This window comes from Mchenga conophoros, linkage group LG10 (assembly GCF_057382185.1).
Source record: "Mchenga conophoros isolate Kocher_MC1m ecotype Shallow Benthic linkage group LG10, M_conophoros_male_GT1.1, whole genome shotgun sequence".
Lineage (NCBI taxonomy): Eukaryota > Metazoa > Chordata > Actinopteri > Cichliformes > Cichlidae > Mchenga > Mchenga conophoros.
In genome coordinates this window covers 6,261,673-6,282,906 of record NC_140535.1, presented here as the reverse complement: position 1 = coordinate 6,282,906, position 21,234 = coordinate 6,261,673, and the positions used below count along the sequence as shown (strand labels likewise).

The 21,234-nt window shown below is 43.4% G+C and overlaps 2 protein-coding genes across 7 annotated transcripts in view; both read left to right on the top strand.

The window, feature by feature from the left end:
* The window catches only part of ntm (neurotrimin), a 181,228-nt gene that overhangs the window by 7,913 nt on the left and 152,081 nt on the right, over positions 1–21,234 (top strand). The gene's annotated exons all lie outside the window — the stretch shown is intronic.
* On the top strand, positions 465–3,736 carry LOC146565281 (uncharacterized). The gene is made up of 2 exons (XM_085290141.1): positions 465–831; positions 1,045–3,736. Exons 1-2 carry the CDS (start codon positions 465–467, stop codon positions 2,427–2,429), a joined length of 1,752 nt encoding a protein of 583 aa, XP_085146267.1. The 3' UTR covers positions 2,430–3,736.

Below are 21,234 nucleotides of genomic sequence, written 5' to 3'. Positions count from 1 at the left end.
CAATGTCAGTCGTGTCAGGGTTCCTGGGTCGTTGACCCAGTGTTTTCCGTTTTGTCATGTTCAGTTTATTTTCACATCTATGTTTTCTGTGCCAGCATACCGCCTGCGTATTGTGTTCCAGTTATTTCCATGTATCATTAGTCAGACTAAGTTCAGCTGTGTACTCACCGGTTTCTAATCCTTCATCACCCAGCGTGTATTTAAGTCCTCAGTTCCATCCGATCGTTGTCGTGTCATTGAAGTACATGTGATGTTATGTTGTCGTTTCCGCCTGCGTTCAGTCAGCCAGCCATTCAGTCTTTCAGTCAGTCCTTCAGTCATTCAGTCAGTCGTCCAGCCAGCCATTTCCTACCTCTGTTCTGTTTGTTCACTCCATCGACAATAAACACCAATCTTCACCTACCTACCTGTGAGTCCAGCGTTTGGGTCCTCCTTCTCTCATCCACGACACTACTCCTGACAGAATGACACGACCCCGCGTTGTGGACCCAGCGGACTCGGACCTTTTTGAGCGGCAGGAGGCAGCGCTCTCCTTGTGGGCGGAAAAGCTTAAGGAGAGACAGCGGCTCTTCGCGGAGCGAGAGCACGTCTTCGAGGGTACTCGCTTGGCTCTGGGCGGGCCTTGGAGACGCCGCGTTCACCCACCTGCTTCCTCCCATGCACCGGAGCATCTGCCGCGGAGAGTGGGCGTTTTGCGCCGCGCTTCGGCAGCTCCCTCTCTCGCGGGTCCGCTCCTCGCTCACACGCCACCTGCCTCATTCACTGGACCTTCAACCATGGCACAGCGGCTCCGCCTCCCACCTCGGCTCAACAGAGGCTCCCGCGCCAGAGGCTCGGCTGTGTACCCCGCCCGCTTCCTCTTCCCGGGAAAAAGCGGCGCACACGCTGCCATAACATGGACTATTTTCAGCAACTCCCGGTGGTGAGTTCCAGTGACTGTTTTCCACCCTCCTCATTTGATTCTTCACCTGAAATAACTAATAGACTCATCTCTGATTCATGGGGAGTTTCCCTCTGCTCTGCTCCTCCAAAGACTGTAAATAGTGGTGGCAGAAAAACCAGAACAATCCCCGATAAACCTGCCAATATCACACACCCAGTCACTATTTCCACACCCATTACTCAGCCATTTCCCACCAGCACGGCGGCCCAGATTCGGCCTTCCCCTTCAGCCATTTCACCTCCTCAGATGGCTAGGGCCCAGTCTACACCCACACCAGTGCCAGCTCCCAGGAGGAGGGCAGCTCCAGTCTACCTCCACACCCGCTTCTGTTTCTCGGGTGGGGGTGACTTGTGTACAGCCACCTCTCGTGCCTGTCCCAGCGCCCAGGCTGAGGGCAGCCAGAACCCAGCCTGACCCCCTTAGAGGCTTGGAAGAGCTAACCGGTTCACCCGCTACTTCACCACTTCATCCACCTCCTGACCCAGCCTTTCACGCCCTCGCACTATCCCTAGTTAGATTAGCTGACCAGTCCCCTGCCCAGGCACCAGCCTTACTAGCCCAAGCTGTAGTTTTATCTCCGTCACTAGCTCAGTCTGTAGCTCAGCCATTAGCCACACCAACCTCAGCTCCGTCATCAGCCTCGCCTACATCTGTTCATCCCTTAGCATCTCCACTCCAGCCAGTTCCCTCATCTGCTGTTCAGCTTCCACTCCAGTCAGTTCACTCACCTGCTGTTCAGCCTTCACTCCAGTCCCCTGTAGTTCAGTCTCCTCCTGTCCTCCAGTCTCCTGTAGTTCAGTCTCTTCCTGTCCTCCAGTCCCCTGTAGTTCAGTCTTCTGTCCTCCAGTCCCCTGTCCAGTCAGTCCAGTCCGCCCCTGTCCAGTCAGTCCAGTCTGCCCCTCTCCAGTCTGTAGTCCAGTCAGTCCAGTCTGCTCCTGTCCAGTCGCCTCCTGTCTCCCAGTCGCCCGTCCACCATCCTGTTCAGTTCCCGGACCTGCAGCCACAGCACCCACACCCAGCTGTGAGCTCTCCTGCTCTTCAGCCAGGGGCTTCCGCGCCCGCTGGCCCTGCCTGTCTCCAGCCAGGGGCTTCCGCACCCGCTGGCCCTATAGCTGTGGCTCCGTCACCCCCGGCTCCCGTGCTGTCGCCTGGTCCAGACTCAGACTCAGCCTCTGCTTCGCCTGGTGCAGCTTCTGCTTCGCCTGGTCCAACTTCAGCTTCTGCTTCGCCTGGTCCTGCGGCCGCCACGCCGTCGCCCAAGCTATGTTCTGGACGTCATCGCCGGCGTGGCCGCCCACCGGACCCGCCCACCGGACCCGTCTCATCTCGGCCGCCGCACCCTTCCTCGCGGCCGCCCACCGGAACTGCTCAGTGGCCGCCGCCCCTGAACTGTTTTTGTTTCGGACTCCGTCCCTCTGTCCTGGGCCCCCTCCGCCCACCCTGTTCTGGTCTTTTTCTCTTTCGGCCGTCGGGTGCCAGCCTTTGAAGGGGGGTACTGTCAGGGTTCCTGGGTCGTTGACCCAGTGTTTTCCGTTTTGTCATGTTCAGTTTTCTTTTCACATCTATGTTTTCTGCGTCAGCATACCGCCTGCGTATTGTGTTCCAGTTATTTCCATGTAACATTAGTCAGACTAAGTTCAGCTGTGTACTCACCGGTTTCTAATCCTTCATCACCCAGCGTGTATTTAAGTCCTCAGTTCCATCCGATCGTTGTCGTGTCATTGAAGTACATGTGATGTTATGTTGTCGTTTCCGCCTGCATTCAGTCAGCCAGCCATTCAGTCTTTCAGTCAGTCCTTCAGTCATTCAGTCAGTCGTCCAGCCAGCCAGCCAGCCATTTCCTACCTCTGTTCTGTTTGTTCACTCCATCGACAATAAACACCAACCTTCACCTACCTACCTGTAAGTCCAGCGTTTGGGTCCTCCTTCTCTCATCCACGACACAAATCCTGACAAGTAGATCCTAGATCAAAGTAGGGAGGATGGGTATAGGGCACATTGGGGAGAGTGTAAATTTTTAAATTTACACGGCTGCTATTTATTTTGTTGTTAGTGCACTGTATTTGATTTCACGTGCGTACATGCTAGGCACTGTGTAATTTCATAATTACATGATGGGACAGTTGAAATCTATTTTAAAGAAGCGAGAGAACTGCTGTTTTGGTCCGTGTAAGTATTTTTAATGTCTGTCTTTGTGTATGAGTCACATGTTTGTGTCCTGTTGTCTGTACTGACTATTGTTGTGAGGTGTATGTTGTAACTTACTTAGAGTTTAGGCATATGCAAATGCTTCACAATGTTAGTTAGTTCACCCTGACTCAATGCTTAGATAAAGTGGAAAAACACATTTCATTGGCTGGCTTTGTCATAGTGCTTTGTAGTAGTAGTAAATGCAGGACTAGACCTTTATTGCTAATACAGAAGAACACAGAAAGAGAAAATACTCAGGCATAGATGAAACTATGAAACACACAAGACGAGCGAACACACAGCATGAGGAAATATGATGCTGACATGTACTTAGCACTTAGTTCCTCCTATGCTGAGGGGCGCATCAGGCAGCTAACGATCTCCATCAATGTTGGTCAGCGGCGACTGCTTCGACTTTTACCAGGCGATGTTGACGGTTTATCATCCATAAACCATAAACGTAAATACAGCCATACTGGAGGGTTTTTGAGCATGAACATGCCAAATCATCTCTATTGGATTAAATATGAACTTTATTTGTTTATTTTGTTAGCCATTCAGTGGACATGCTGGTGTGTTTTGGATCATTGTCCTGCTGATCATTGTCCCAAGGGTTATGAACCAAGACATAAGGGTTATGGACATTCTTCATAATTCAGGATTTTCTGGTAGAGAGCAGGATTTATGGTTCCAACAACAACAGCAGCAGCTTTGTTTTTGTTCTTTGTATTACAACAAACAATCTCATAGTGTCTATATATAAAAAATGTGTGTGTGTGTGTATATATATATATATATATATATATATATATATATATATATATATATATATATATATATATATATATATATATATATAGGAACTCAATGGGGATGTGGCGTACAACACTAGAGGCCAACTCCAAGCCCATAGCACAAGTCACCATCAAGTGCGGGATCTACCAAGGAGATGCTCTGTCCCCACTGCTGTTCTGCATAGGCCTGAACCCCCTCAGTGAGATCATTAACAAGACTGGCTACGGATACCGACTACGGAACGGAGCAGTTGTCAGCCACCTCCTGTACATGGATGACATCAAGCTGTATGCCAAGAGTGAACGAGACATCGATTCACTGATCCACACTACCAGGCTATACAGCAATGACATTGGAATGTCGTTCGGACTGGAGAAGTGTAGTCGGATGGTATCAAAGAGAGGGAAGGTAGTCAGAACTGAGGGGATTGAACTACCAGAAGGCAATATTGCAGACATAGAGGACAGTTACAAGTACCTGGGGATCCCGCAGGCAAATGGGAACCATGAAGAGGCCGCTAGAAAGGCTGCAACCACCAAGTACCTGCAGAGGGTCAGGCAAGTCCTGAGGAGTCAGCTGAATGGTAAGAACAAGATCCGGGCCATCAACACGTACGCCCTGCCCGTGATCAGGTACCCTGCTGGGGTAATAGGCTGGCCAAAGGAAGCCACTGACATAAAGACAAGAAAGCTCCTTACCATGCATGGAGCATTTCTTCAACAGATTTGATTCAACCATGAGACAGTCTACAACATCGGCTGCAGACTCACCCACCCCCACTGCTGCTGTTCCACCTCTGACACCTCAGACACTTCACACCTCCTCTATTCACCCTGCTCACTCCCCCCCACCCCCAACAACAGCATCCAATACACACTCAACACAAGGCTCCAGCCTGTCTCTCTCAACCACCCAGGTTAGGAGGGAACTGAGGAGGATTAATGGCAAGAAGGCAGCGGGCCCAGATGGCATCAGCTCGAGGGTCGTCAGGTCCTGCACGGACCAACTGTGTGGGGTGATGGAGCACCTCTTCAACCTGAGCCTGAGGTTGGGAAGAGTCCCACAGCTCTGGAAAACCTCCTGTGTTGTACCAGTGCCAAAGACTTCACGCCCCAAGGACCTCAACAGCTACAGGCCGGTGGCTCTGACATCCCACCTGATGAAGACCCTGGAGCGGTTGGTCCTGGCTCAGCCTCGGCGCCTAACAAGCTCATCACTGGACCCACTTCAGTTTGCCTACCAGCCTGGCATTGGAGCGGATGATGCCGTCATTCACCTCCTGCATCGTTCCCTCTCTCACCTGGAGACCGCTGGGAGCACTGTGAGAATCATGTTCTTTGATTTCTCCAGTGCCTTCAACACCATTCTTCCCTCGGTTCTGAAGGACAAGCTGGTGAACTCTGGAGTGGACCATCACCTCACTACCTGGATCCTGGACTACCTCACCGACCGACCACAGTATGTGAGGACTCAGGGCTGTGTGTCGGACAGGGTCGTCTGCAGTACGGGGGCCCCACAGGGAACGGTTCTGGCTCCGTTCCTCTTCACCATCTACACTGCAGACTTCTCCCACAATTCCACCCAGTGCTTCCTGCAGAAGTTCTCTGATGACTCTGCAATAGTCGGCCTCATCACTGATGGGGACGACAAGGAGTACAGAGGACTGACTCAAGACTTTGTGGACTGGTGCCAGCTGAACTACCTCCAGATCAATGCCAGTAAAACCAAGGAGCTGGTGGTAGACTTCCGCAGGCACAAGCATTCTCCACTGCAACCACTGAACATCCAGGGTATGGACATTGAGGCTGTGGACAGCTACAGGTACCTTGGTGTTCATCTGAACAATAGACTGGACTGGACTCATAACTCAGATGCCCTCTACAGGAAAGGGCAGAGCAGGCTGTACCTGCTGCGGAGACTCAGGTCGTTTGGGGTGGAGGGCCCACTCCTGAAGACCTTCTATGACTCTGTGGTGGCTTCTGCTATCTTTTATGGTGTGGTCTGCTGGGGCGGCAGCATCTCTGCTGGGGACAGGAAGAGACTGAACAAGCTGATCCGAAGGGCCAGCTCTGTTCTAGGATGCCCTCTGGACCCAGTGGAGGTGGTGAGTGACAGGAGAATGGCGGCTAAGCTGTCATCCCTGTTGGACAACATCTCCCACCCCATGCAGCAGACTGTGACAGCACTGAGCAGCTCCTTCAGTGGGAGACTGCGGCACCCACGGTGTGGGACGGAGAGATTTCACAGGTCTTTCCTCCCCACTGCTGTCAGACTCCACAACAAAGACTTTAACTGAACAAACACACACATCCACACATGTGCAATAACACTAAGTGCAATAATCTTTTCTGGCATCGTTGTATTTTTACTCAGTTGTATATAGCATTCGTATTCTATTTTTATCTTATTGTATATTTTTATTCTATTTTATTCTATTGTATATAGTATATTATTTTATTCTATTCTGTACAGCTGTGTACTGTATTTATTCTTATTGTATTCTAATTTTTGCGTCATAACTTTTGCACTGTCCACTTCCTGCTGTGACAAAACAAATTTCCCACGTGTGGGACTAATAAAGGTTATCTTATCTTATCTTATGGAGGGTTTCACCCCAAGTCCAGCACCCTGAGGCTGTACGCTAAGCGGAAGGAAGGGGGCCGGGGACTGGTGAGTGTCAGCACCACAGTCCAGGATGAGACAAGGAACATCCAAGAATACATTGGGAAGATGGCCCCAACTGACTGAGTGCTCAGTGAATACCTCAGGCAGCAGAAACCCAAGAAAGAGGAGGGAGACGAGGAACCATCATGGAAGGACAGGCCCCTGCACGGTATGTACCACCGGCAGATAGAGGAGGTGGCTGATATCCAGAAATCCTACCAGTGGCTGGACAAAGCTGGACTGAAAGACAGCACAGAGGCACTAATCATGGCAGCACAAGAACAAGCTCTGAGTACAAGATCCATAGAGGCTGGGGTCTATCACACCAGGCAAGACCCCAGGTGCAGGCTGTGTAAAGATGCCCCAGAGACAATCCAGCAGGGTGCAAGATGCTAGCAGGCAAGGCATACATGGAACGCCATAACCAAGTGGCCGGCATAGTGTACAGGAACATCTGTGCCGAGTATAACCTGGAAGTCCCGAGGTCAAAATGGGAGATGCCCCCAAGGGTGGTGGAGAATGACCGAGCTAAGATCCTGTGGGACTTCCAGATACAAATGGACAAAATGGTGGTGGCTAACCAACCGGACATAGTGGTGGTAGACAAACAGAAGCAGACGGCCGTAGTGATCGATGTAGCGGTTCCGGTCTTCCAGTGGCGGACTCCCTCAGACATCGGTGCATTGGTGGTTCTTTGTGTCCGGGGATGGGCGTCCAGGTACACACCGGCTCACTCCTTGGTGGCCGCTTATCGGGGCCTGGAGCCTGGGGCTCGCTCAGGCCATTTCGGAGGTGGGGTGCCCCCGGCCTCTCGGCCTGGGGCTCGGTCACTCAGGCACGGCTGGCTGCCGGCGGAGCTCACGGGCGCGTCACTGCAACTCCCCCTGGCTGCTGAGTGAGCCCTCATCTGGGACTCTCCTCAGCTCTTTGTGGGACAGTGGCGCGGCTGCTCCTCTGTTGGTCTTCCTTGGTCTCTTGTGTTCTTGGGGCCTCTGGATGTCTGGAGTTTTGATCTCCTCCATACCTGCTTCATGCCCTGGAGGACGGGGCTGTGGCGCCCCCCCCCCCCCCCCCCCCCCACACACACACACACACACCCTCTAGCAGATCATTACATGAAGGAACCTTTTAAAAAAACAAAACAAAACAAGCACGTCCATGCTCACAGGTGTACACACGGGTGATCACACCCACAAACTACACCCTTTTTGGCTCCTACCTCAAAGCACACTGTGTTCTGTTGATCTTATGTGCTGCACAATAATGTTTAATATTTAGTATTTACTGTCATATTCCCATATATCATTGTGATGTTGTTTATTCTATTACTCTTGTTCTCTTCTGCTTGTTTTCTTTTTTTCTTTCTCAGCAGGTGACCCAGGTGATTGATATATGCATTTTTTTTCTTTTCTTCTTCTTTTTTTTCTTTTTCTGCTCATTCTGTTGGTTTTTGGTTTTTGCCCTTCTCCCCCGTCCCTCTTCTCAGCTGTTTCTCTTTCCCTCTTTCTTTCTCCCCTTCTTTCCCCCAGTCAAGTCTGTCCCATGTTCAGTAAGTGAAAATAAAATAAACAATAAAAGGTGAATCAAATGGACCATTATGGCAAGGCTGGGATGGTCAATTTGGTAAAGTAAATCCGTTGGGCATCTTTCTTTGCCTTTAGACAACAATTCTGATGGCAAAAGAGCCAAACGGGACAGGCAAAAAAAAAAAAAGGAAAAAAAAAAGAATAGGACTTTATTCTGTCCTTTCTTTAAGGCTCATTTACATACTTATAAACTGTTGGTAATATAAAATAGAGCATCGTCTTAAAAATAATCTCCAAAGTTACCCAAAGCCATCAGCGTAAAGCTTCAAAATAAAATGGAAGTTATTCCAGGAGGACAGAGCATTTTGATAACAAACTTTGGCCTACATTCACTGTTGTCCACCTGTTGATATTATTGGAAGAAAAAAAAAAAAAGCAAGGATTTTGCATTTCCACTTTTAAATTTTTATATAACTTTAATGCACATAAAAAAACAGCTGCTTGTTTAAGTGAAAATACGTTGATTTTTTTTTTTTTTGCACGAATAAAGTTGTGGAGTTGTAAAGTAGTGTCAATTATGTCGTCAGTTTTATCGTTATGGCAAATTTTCAAATATATCTCGTGATAAATATTTTTGGTCATATCGCCCTGCTCTAGAAGCAATATTATATTTCTTTGAATACCACCTTATTTCACTTTATACAAAGGAGATACCACCCAGGCAGTAGTTTACCCCGATGACCTAAACCTGTTAGATGTGTGATTCTGTAGTGGGAGCAAAGATCCACTGTATTTAGCAGAGCGTAGCAAAGTTCACTTAACAGAAGAGCCTCACCTTGTTACACTAGTATAATCTCACCGATTTTTAAAGATCAACAGTGCTTTCTTTTCCATGTTAAAGAGAAAGAACTTGCATTGTTACTACACATTCTCTCCCTTTAAGAGAACTAGAACCCATCAGTTTTCAGTACCCCTGTTCATGTGATGAAGAATCCTTGGGCAGGACAATGAATGCTTCTGACGCTTAGAACCTGCATTGTATCTTTCTGTCATTATTGCATTAAAAAAAATCAAACTGCACAATATATTGGATAAAGCGCTATTTAAATGCAGCCATTTACCTTTTTAATATATTATTATGGGGTTAAAACAGTTGTTAAACTTCAATTCAATTCAAATACTATCTTATATCATATTATCTTAAACTGTATTTTTAATTTAATATACTAGTGTAATATTCTAGCAGAACAAAAAGACATGGAAAGCATTGTGCAGGTTGTTCCAATATAATCATCTTAAAAAGCACTGTGAAACACAGGTCTTCATATTTATAATTGTTTTGGTAATGCATGGGAGATGATGGAGCTGCTTGGTGTATGTCTTTGTTGACTGTTGTTATGCATTTACCAGTTTTGCATCCTGGGATGACTGCAAAGTGTGTCGTCAAGCCTGATCTGCAGTTTTATGAGCTGTCAATGTCTGTAGAGTTGAAGCATACCTCTGATGGCTGTACCTGTTTGTCAGTGTGGACATGTCTGTGTAAGAGAAAGCGACTTAGGAAGATTTCAAAGGAAGCTCCTTTGTTCCTTATGCTTTGATGAGAGCTTTTCTTAAATGCCATTTGTGATTGCTCTCAATCTGTCTGAGAAGCCACGATTTGTAATTTTTCCTAAAGACGGATTTGACATTTCTCTGGTACATTTTATGTCGACAGAAAGTTATTTTTTCTGGTACAGTTTATTTCATACCATACTTATCGTTTATAGTTATCAGAACCACTTACCATTGACATAATTTTAGATTAATTTAAATCATACAGAACCTATCTTGATACTTCATCCATTCATCCATTTTCTCCCGCTTGTCCAGGCTGGGTTGCTGGGGCAGGAGCCTAAGCACAGAAGCCCAGATCTCCCTCTCCCTAGCCTCCTCCAGCTTGTCTGGGGGGAACACCAAATGCCCAGACCACCTCAACTCGCTCCCTTCAATGTGGAGGCGTGGCGGCTCTACTCTAGCCTCTCTCGAAAGGAGGTCCTCGAAGTATTCCTTCCACTGTCTGACAATGTCCTCAGTCGAAGTCACCAGCGCTCCACCAGCACTATACACAGTGAAGGCAGAGCACTGCTTTCCCCTCCTGAGTTGCCTGACGATTTGCCAGAATCTCTTTGAGGCAGTCCAAAAGCCTTTTTCCATGGCCTCTCCAAATTCGTCACACATCCCAGTTTTTGCTTCAGCCACTGCCTTGAGCCACATTCCGCTTGGTTTGTTGGTACCTACAACACGTTCTCACTCCCAAAGCGGAACATCTTATGCTACGTGACAAATCGTCGGCATATTATGCTTCCGGGTACCCAACGTGTCACTACATTACGAGATCGGAAAAATTAGGAAACATGAGAACCGTTTGGAATGAATATACACATGTACATTCGTTTTCCTCAAATCACTTTGGAAAATGACTATCTAATGTCATTAAAATGCTAGTTAAGGTTCGGGAGCTTCATTCTACTGGATTTCATCCATGACCCAGCGCATCCATGACCTCAGGAATGCCTTGGGACTTGACAAATCGTCGGTATTTTACCACTTGGGAGTGAGAACAGTCTGGTACCTATCAGCTGCCTCTGAAGTGTTGCAGCCAAACCAAGCCTGACTCTTTCTTTAGCCTGGTGGCACCCTTCACCTCTGGTGTCCACCATTTGGTCCGGGGTTACCACCACGCCAGGCACTACAGCTCAGTGCAGCGGCTTTGGCAATGGAGCTGCTGAACATGGTCCATTCGGACTTAATGTCCCTATTCTCCCTCGGAATGCTGTTGAAGGTCTCCTGGAAGTGTGCGTTGAAGATTTAATGGACCGGGGCCTTTGTCAGGCATTCCAGCGCACTTTCCTATCACCTCATCCAACTCAGCACCAGGTGGTGATCAGTTGACAGCTCAGCCCCTCTCATTACCTGAGTCCCAGAACATATGGCTGCAGGTCTGGTTATACGATTACAAAATCAATCATTGACCAGTAACCTATTGCGTCCTGGTACCACATGCACTTATGGACAGCCTTATGGTGTCCCTCATGGTATTTGTTATGGACATACTGTGATTTGTACAGAAGTTCAACATAAATAGTTTTTAAAACATGTTCAAACTCCATTGGAGCATCAATGTACATGGATATTAGATAGCAAGCATTTCAATGTAGAATGTAGACATGCTTGAAGACACGTCGTATAAAAGTGCTATACAGTATAAGAATCGGGCCATTTATAGTAGGTAATCACACAGCTCTCTTTTGTACCAGCACCCCAATCGTATTTCGAATAATGTCCACTTTTAAGTGCACTATTAATTTTTTCCTCATTCGTAATGGATTCGATGAATTCTGTAGTCTAGAAGCACTGTCATTTGTTTTAACGACTGTGGCTCAGGGGGTTGGGAAGCGTATCTGTAACCGGAAGGTCGCCGGTTCGATCCCCGGGCTCTCTGTCCTGGTCGTTGTGTCCTTGGGCAAGACACTTCACCTACCGCCTACTGGTGTTGGCCAGAGGGGCCGATGGCGCGATATGGCAGCCTCACTTCTGTCAGTCTGCCCCAGGGCAGCTGTGGCTACAACCGTAGCTTGCCTCCACCAGTGTGTGAATGTGAGAGTGAATGAATAGTGGCATTGTAAAGCGCTTTGGGTGCCTTGAAAAGCGCTATATAAATCCAATCCATTATTATTATTATTATTATTATTATTATTATTAACTAAGAGACTGACAATGTCATAAAGGTATACTCAGCAAAACACCAATTAAATATATTGTTATTGTTATTGAAAATTGTCATTGAGTTAAGTTTAAATGACTCTTTACTCACAATTATTTTAAAACAATGCCATTAGTTTCACATTAGTTTTGTACCATGTCTCTGAAACCCAGCCTGTTCTGCTTTAGTGAGTTTGTAAAACCCCAGTGGTACATAACACTGAAACAGCCAGGGAGATAATCAAATAATTATAAGTGAGAAATGTTACACTTCGTTATGCTTCTCTTTGATAAATGCTCTGCTTGAGTTTATCCATGACAAATTACTTTATATCAGAGACTACACGTTGTTTCATGTATGCTTAGCTTTGATTAACACTGTGAAGGGAATGGTACATGAGTTTACAGTTTAAGTTCCTGCAGTCACGACTCAATATTTTGATTTGTACTTAGAAACCTGCACTTGGTAAAAATGGTCTTTTCTTAATAGTTTGTCCATATTTGACACCACTCACACAAAAAAGAACAACAAGGATAATTGTTTGTAAATGAAGTTTGGCCAACAAGAACAATTTAAGTTATACTGTTTCGATAAAAATGCTACCTTAAATATTCAGAATCAACTCAGAAAAGCTGAAATGATCATCTCACATTATACTTGATTATATATATTTGATGAAGAATAAAGTGTTTAGCATTGTAGTTTACTAATGCACATGCATGACTGTTAGTCAACATTCAGTCTAACATTTTTTAACATTAAACACCAACAGTACAAACATACATAAAAGTACTTTATGTATGTTATGCATAAGGATACTGTGAAATATAAATAAATAGTTCCTGTAATGAATTAATAAGAAAGTTCAAACAGACTTAAGTTTCTCTGGATAAGACAGTGGGGAGAATTTTAATATAAAGTATTTTTATTCATCTTTAGGCATGAAAAGATGAATATACATACTTAAGAAAAAAAATCATGATTGATGTTGTCATAATTCATGCATGACAGGGTTAAAGAACAATAATTACAATGAAACACATCATACATCTATAGTAACATCAGTGTCCAATGAAGTGGTTTATGTGCAAGTGTACCATCCACACTGACACAAATACAAGAAAACAGCCTTTGAATAGCTATCCACTGTAGTGACCACCATGCGTGAAATGGTTAATGTTCAAGACTGGCATCATTGCAACTAATCTGATTTAATCCCAGGAAGTTTCAGTTGTTAGTAATTCTGTGTATCCTGTTTATCAGGCATCGTGTTTCAAACATCATGTAGCAAGAATTTTGATTCTTTTGGCTTAATTGATTTTCAATATCAAATCATTCTTTAAAGCCTGCTCTAGAAATTCTGGAATAGCCTTGCATATCAGGTAGAGGTCATCTGGCAACAAGTATTCACCAGTTTAAAAAGCACGTTATCTCTATTCGTAAGCTTGAATGGCTTGAATGTGCATGTAGAGGGTAAACTAAATGTAATCTTTAATGCCCAAAAAGCTTGTTTTTTTCCTCTCATTGCTGATGTTCTTGAGTTTTTCCTTATCCAAGAGAGTCAAGAAAGAAAGACATACTGAGGGGTACACTTTAAAGTTATTTTGACATACAGTAGCCAGGCTTTCTTTCTGTTAGCTGACTGGGCAAATGCTAAAACTCCTGTCAGATATAACAGGTATCACAACACTTATCAACATTTTCTGTTAAGCCAGGCTTTCTGCTTCAGACTCTGGGCACAGTAACATGTCATATGACTCTTCCTCCATTTATAATGATTCCCGTGAGTTCTGCCTACAGATACTTTATCAGATGATGATGAAATAATGATAAATATCTACAATAAAATGTAACGGGACACAGTAACACTACTGGAATTTGAAAGAAGCTAATCTTGGGATTTAGTGCCCTCAATGATTAGTTATTTTACTGCTAAGAGCACTGCTACTACTGCACATTCACCCAATGTGTGTATATATATATATATATATATATATATATGTATATGTTCTTCCTCTAGCTCCCCCCCCATTTTTGCACATGTCGAGGAGCGTGTCAGGTTACATTTCACTGTGTGTTATACTTGTATAACTATGCATGTAACAAATAATGAACCTTGGACCTTGAACCTCCAAGTTCTGCTGTTTATATTTAGTGTGACTGCTGCACATTACATTTCTGAAATTTTAGAATGAGGAAATTTAACTATCAAAAGTTACTGTCCCATAGCATCATGAAGCAGACGTCAAAATTCCTTTAGTTTGTTGGCAATGTGAATTTTTTATTGATAGGCATTCTTGTTGTGTGTTCTGTGCAATAGTAGCTCCAATTTCATCAATGTAAAAGAGACATACCAGCAGATTAGAATTTTAAAAAAGTGTATAAATGAAAACATTCATTCATACATGCAAAAACAAGTAACAATGTGAATCATAGTTTGGAAGCTTTAATTAGCAGCTGGGATTTATATGTGTTTTAAGTAATCTATGGCTTAAAAAAAATTAAAAAAAACTATTTTTAGCAGAGAATCTCATTTCACATTTAAATAAGAAATTCCTTCTAAAGGACAAAACTTGATGCACTGACTTGCATCATGTGAGTGCAAGTCTGATTAGTTGGACCATTCTTAGAAGGGTAGCCCCTCAAGATTAAACACTGAAGACAATATTGGAATATGAAGGACATACAAATTTGATTAACATTTTAATTTCTTTGAAGTTCATAACAGTAATACACTGTGCAGCCCTGACTTGGTCACATAATTCACAGGCAGCAAGAAGTATCACCTGACAGAAATGCTAATAACAATACAGGGATGAGCTGCTCTTTTTGGTGCACAAATGTTGTAACCTTAGCCACAGTGATGATAAAAGTAAGAAGGTCATCTGGGCCTCAGTTTCCTGTCAGGTTCTCATTACCATATTTTATTGAAAGTAATACCTTTCGTTCTTTCAATTATACAGGGAAAAGATAGGATTTTTTCATTAACCTCCAGTCTCTCTTATATTGAGAAGATGCATTGGAGCAGTGACAAACAATGACTAAATTATCCCTGATAGCCATCCGGAACAATTTACACTAGCAGCTGCAAATGCTGTTTCTGTCAAGGCTCAGAGGCCCGTGGAGTGGAATGGACATGCGCAGAACCAAAGACCAGAGGCTTGAAGTGATTTGCAAAAACAAAAACTTTTATTTACAAGAATTCCTAACTTAGATACTCAAGACAAAAACAAGATTAAGCTTTGTGCAAAAGCGTGGTGTCTGTGAAGTGCGGGGCTTAGGCTAAGCATGGAACTGTCAGGTCACTAAACTGCTGAGGGCTGGAGTGGGGCAGGTGGAAACTGTGGCAGACCAGGGGCTGTGTTCACAGGCGGGGATAAGCTGGAGGTGGAGGTGAGGCGAGGTCCGGGCGAGTACTGAGTCCTATACGGGTGCGCAGGGAGGCAGGCAGGTGAGAATGGCAGTTTGCCCGAAAAGGATTAAGCAGTAGCTGACCGGAATCCAGAAGCGTGGCTATGGCAGGGTTTGGATGACGAATCCAGGTACCGACTAGGGGACAGGAAGAGAGAGGTAAGTAATGCACACTGAGAGATACACAGAAACATGAGGCTGTGAACTAACTGAGGTTAACAGACAATCTGGCGAAGACTCATTGTGTGTGCTGCTCCTAAATACTGCCAGAATAATTGCCTGTGGCTGAGGAACGGGGAGGGGCAAGAAGGGCTCCATCCAGAGGAGGAGAGCTGATGCTGTGGAAAGTTACTCAGACTCGCCCAGACCATGACAGTTTTGAGCTGCTGATTATTACACTGCTTGATTGCTCCTGCCAGTTATTGCACTCTGACCATTTCTTTAGGATATCTGATTTAGAACCAAACACTCATGTAATATGGCCTGTGTGTCTTATCGTTGGTGATTAACAAATGAATATTTGTGATGCTTGCTCATAGGGGTTCTTCTGATTTTTGGGGTTTTCTCTGTTTTCTTTGTATTATTGTAGAGTCTTTACCTCCAAAAGTCTATTCTGTTCATCTGGACGTAGCGTTTTCAGTGGGAGAACTGCAGTGAACTGAAACTGACTTCTTCAGTTTCAGTTCACTGCAGGTTTCCCCAATCTTATAAACAGTACATTTGCATAATGACTGAAACTAGCACCACTGAAGGAACAATGGGCTGGGAGGTCATCATAATCATGCAAATTATCATGATCATTGATCAACAACCACTGACCAATGGCCATAAGTACCATTCACAGAGAGTTGGGGACTGGCTGCAATCACAGCATTTTAAGATGGCGAAAGATGTACCCTTAGGCCCCCTCCTTGATTGGTCTTTCCCTTTTCACGTAAAGGGCCTCCTTGACTCCACGCTCAAACCAGCATTCCTCCCTGTCCAGGATGAAAACTGAAAACGCTACGTCCAGGTGAACCGAATCAACTTTTGGAGATTTACTTACCTGGATGATTGAGCATGCATTAAGATATAGAGTTTTTACCTTACAATATAAAGCACCTTGAGGCAATTGTTGTTGTGATTTGGTGCCATGTAAATAAAAATAAACTAAATACGTTTTAATTTTGGTGTAATGAGTAGGTATAACATATAACAATGCTATAAAAAAGTGTCTGTGAAGGTTCTTAATTATCCAGGTCATCGTAGCCTAAGGAGGTTGGAAAGAAAAGCGTCTGGACTTCTTTAAGTCTCCTTTAAGACGTTTCACCTCTCATCTGAGAAGCTTCTTCAGTTCTAAGAGCAATTGGTATAAGTCCCAGAGTAAATCACATAATAGGGCGTGGGCTACCTTTCACAGTGGGTTCAACCGAAACCTTAGCCGATTGTTACCTAGACCCGTTTTCAGACCTTGGCTGAAATCTGGGACTCTCCTCCAATTGCTCTTAAAACTGAAGAGGCTTCTCTGATGAGAGGTGAAATGCCTCAAGGAAACTTAAAGAACTCCAGATGTTTGTTTTTCAAGCTCCTTAGACTATAGAAAAAAATATTTGCCGCCTTCCTCGTTTCTTATTTTTTTGCATATTTGTCACTATCAGATTAAGCCAAAAGATGGACCCAAGGAGCTGAAAAAATATAAAGGACAAGACTTGATTGTGGTGGATTTTCAGGACAAAATCTGAAATAGGAAAGAGACCAGAGTTAACTACACAAAATGACTGGAACTGAATGGAAAAAATAACTACAAAACTAATGTACTCACTGTACCGAAACAAAGCAGTAAGTTGAGGAGGGAGGTAAGTTGGAATGCATGATGGCAGTGAAAAGCGAGCTGTTTAGACAGTTCTTCTGAGAGTATGAACACAAATCCAGGAACAGGAAAAATCAGATGACTGAAAGAATCAAAAGGGAAAAAAACTCAGTTAGGAAAAGGAGCTTGGATGCAAAACAATACACCAGGGAGACCAAACATTGCATCAGAAGCTGAAGTAATGATCTGGTGAAGAACTGCCACATCGACCGCCTTATTAGTATGCTGCCTTAATGAGGAGGATCCAACACAGCTGACTGAACACCTCACCTGCAGTGGCTCCACCCCAAGTGTACCTACCAATAGAGAAAAGGAAAAAAACAAAAGGGCACACACCAAAAAACCCCAAAAACAAACACAGAGCCAGTTCCTGTCTCGTGTTTCAGATTATCAAGAAAAAATTGATAACTTGAGTCATTACAAAATAAATTATTTCATTGAGAAAAAAGCTAACCACACCTGTGAAAAAGCTGCTGTTTACAAAAAAAAAAAGTACTGAATGAAGTACAAATAGCCTGAGAAAACAAGGCTATCACATTGCTCTCTTTCACACAACATGTAAGTGAGACTTATCTGTAACGGAACAATTTCAGCTTTTTTTTTTTTAAAATCTCAAGCCACAGAACATAAATATAAAGGGGAACTAAATTAGCTGTGGTTTTCTATAAATGATAAGAATACAGAGAAATGTTCTGCCAGGACTTTGCTGTTATTCCAAACACCATCTTATCTAACTCCTACTATTTGAAGTTATGTAATCCTTTATTTCAGAGCTTTGTTATGTCCATACTAATGCAGTGATACAGCCTTGCATGATAGACATAGTAATTTTTTTTATTTAGCTGTCTTCACTGAGCATCCAGTTTTAAACATTGCAATATTGTCAGCATAGACTTCTACCTACACACAAGTATATCTAGCTTTGTTCACAAAGCTAAAATTCCTAAATTTTCATGAACTTAAATACTACAGCACCTCAGCTTGGCGACTTAATCTGTGCAAAACGATCAACCAGAAAACAAAGTAAACCTTCAATTCCTCTTTCTTTTTAATGTTACATTCATAAGAAATGCACATGTGCCCCTGTTTGTTCAGAAACATCATAAAACTTTGCCTTGGTTGTAATTTTATACTTAATGTTTAACCCATAAATCCACACTCAGATGTTTAGCTGCTAAACCAAGCCAATCTAATCAAGAAATGAACAAATTAATTTGTTGTATAGATTTAAACAGTCAGCTTCCAATTTTCAGATTTCAAAAAGGAAAACCTGAAGTTGGATGATAGACTTTATTCAAATGTTTGGGAATTCCTTTCCTACAACAGTTAAAAAATTAAGTTAAACCTAACAACTAAGTGTAATGGCTTGTGGCTTATACAATACAGTATGACACAACAAATATCTTAATGTTATAAAGATTAATTTGAAATTAAAAATATACTACAGTAAAATAAAATGTCTATAAATTTGCTTCTTACATACTGGTTTAGTAATTCGTTCTGAAAGCTATGATTGATTGTTTTATTAGGATCACGGATAAAGTTAGCTTTAGCTATTCTTTCTGGGGTTTATACTAGAGATGGACCGATCCGATATTACGTATCGGTATCGGTCCGATACTGACCTAAATTACTGGATCGGATATCGGAGAAAAATAAAAAATGTAATCCGATCCATTAAATATCACGAAAGCACCTCACAAAACTTGCAACACGCCATAACTCACCTCAGAAGTTAGCACGTCGGAGCAGTATGCATCACGTGATAGAGCGGCTGTGGCATGCGGGACCTGTAGGTGGTCTGGATAGCATGTGGAGCTTCGCTAGCAACCCGGCATTTCATCTCCGACAAAGTTATCCCCGAGAGAAGTAAAGCAAGTGTGTAAGTCCATCTCTGAATGTTTGTAAAGCATTCCTGCGTTAAGCTTAACAAGCGACTGCCTCTCCTGCTGCTACTTCAATCATGAAACTGCTTAAATGATCAGCTGATCGGCTTTTCTGTCGCGAGTCCGTGTCTCTAGTTTGCTTTTGGCCCACTTTGCACCAGAAAGAGGAAACCAGCGGCTGAACAACAGCAGCACGTTTAAGCTTGATCAGCTGTTGTTAGAATGTATTTATTATTACTTTCTACTCGAGGATCTTTTTCTACATAGCTGACGCTGGTAACTGTGCAGGGGCGGATCTAGCAAAGTTTAGCCAGGGGGGCCGATAGGGCATTAACAGGGAAAAGGGGGCACAAAGACATACTTTTCTTTCTTATTCTCATTTAAAATGTCTAGCTTTTAATAAATAATTATCTGACACCCAAAGTTTTAATTTGATGTAAAATGAATAGAAGTCAATTACTGTATATAGTAACTATTACGTCTAATATATATACCCTAGTAAGCTATAGTACTTTTTCCTTTGGGAAGGTACCATCTGTGCAGTCTGCAATTTTGTTGAAGAAAGATGTTGAATCTATTTAATATTTCTTGAAAAATAATTGATTTCTGTGCATTTTTTTTCACACTGCATCAAATTAAGGTTGATTACGTCGATTAAGCATCATGAGGTGGAGCGTAAGGGGTGGTTCCCTATTTTTTATTTATTTATTTTTGTTGTTGCTGGGAGTTGGAACCCTATTAGTTAGGTTGCTTAATATTTATGCTAAGTACTCTTTAAAATACCAGAATAGGGAGGATGGTGCAGGTTTAAGTTTATTAGATTGATCAGTATTGCTGAACTATGAAATATTTTTTTTTGCATACAGGTATAACAGAATAGCTTTAGTGTAGTTGTTGTTTTAAACTTGAGTATGAACTTATACAAAATGCAGCAAGATATTTAAAAAACAGTTTTGTTGATTAAAAAACATTATATCGGATTCATATCGGTATCGGCAGATATCCAAATTTATGATATCGGTATCGGTATCGGACATAAAAAAGTGGTATCGTGCCATCTCTAGTTTATACATGAACATAAAATCAACATTCACAAAAACAAACCCTAAACAAGGGTCACACACATTTTGTTGAAATTCATAGAAGAGAACATGAAAAACAAGCTATAACAGGATATTTGTATACAGTAAGTAGTTATCTCAATATTTTTTTCTGTAATGTTATTTTCTTCCATCCATCCATCTATCCAGTCCAGATCTCTCTCCCCATCTACATCCTCCAGCTCATCCCAGGAAATGCCAAGGCATTCCTAGGCTAGCTGATGATATAATCTGGTAAGACGTGCCCAGGAGGCATTCAGACCACCTCACCAGGCTTCTTTCTTTCTATGTGAAGGAATAACAATTCTACTGTTACTCTGGCTATGCTGAGATGGGTGCCCTCTGGCGAGGTCAGCTGTCCATTATCTCTGGTTCTCTGGGCTCTTTCTAGGCACTCCCTCTTCCCTATAATGGGCACACCATGTGTTTGCAATCAAACACATGGTGTCTGTGGACAGCCTGTGTCTTCTAGTCTTTGCTTAGTCTCCCCTGGGGGGAGCATTGTTGTGGTCTAGCACAAGTATGTTTCTTGACAAAGACACATACAGAGTCACTTAAGATTGCACACAGGACACAGCAAGATATGTATGTTTATGTGTCTGCTTTTTTTCTCCAGTATGTGTTTTCTTACAGATGCAGCAGTTCGTGACTCATTGTGCTTTTTAGGCCTTTTTCAGCTTTGTTTTGATAGATTCAGTGATGAAACGACAACGAAAGCTGGGACAGAGAGAGAAGGCGGAAGACATGCGGCCACGGGTTTGACTCAAACCCGGGCCGGCCACTTTCAACCATAAGGAATGGGCGCCTGCTCAATGGGCTGAGCTAAACCGGCGCCCATCTGCCACCCTTTTGTACTATCTTTTTGTCTCTTTATCTTTTATGCCTCTCTTAACCTTTAAGGCTGACATAAACCACACATCTACAGTACTGTGAATAACAATGAAAAAAATAGAGTAGCCTACAGAGAGTTTAAAGAGCTCTTCTTAGCAAAGCAATGTGTTTTGAATAACAGTATATTCAGAGCATGATTCTGCTCACTGATGTTGCTGTAAAGGACAGTTTAAAAAAAAGGTAAAAAAAAAATGCTACTTCATCCATGTCGTAGACTTTCTTTTCGAGTCATAGTCA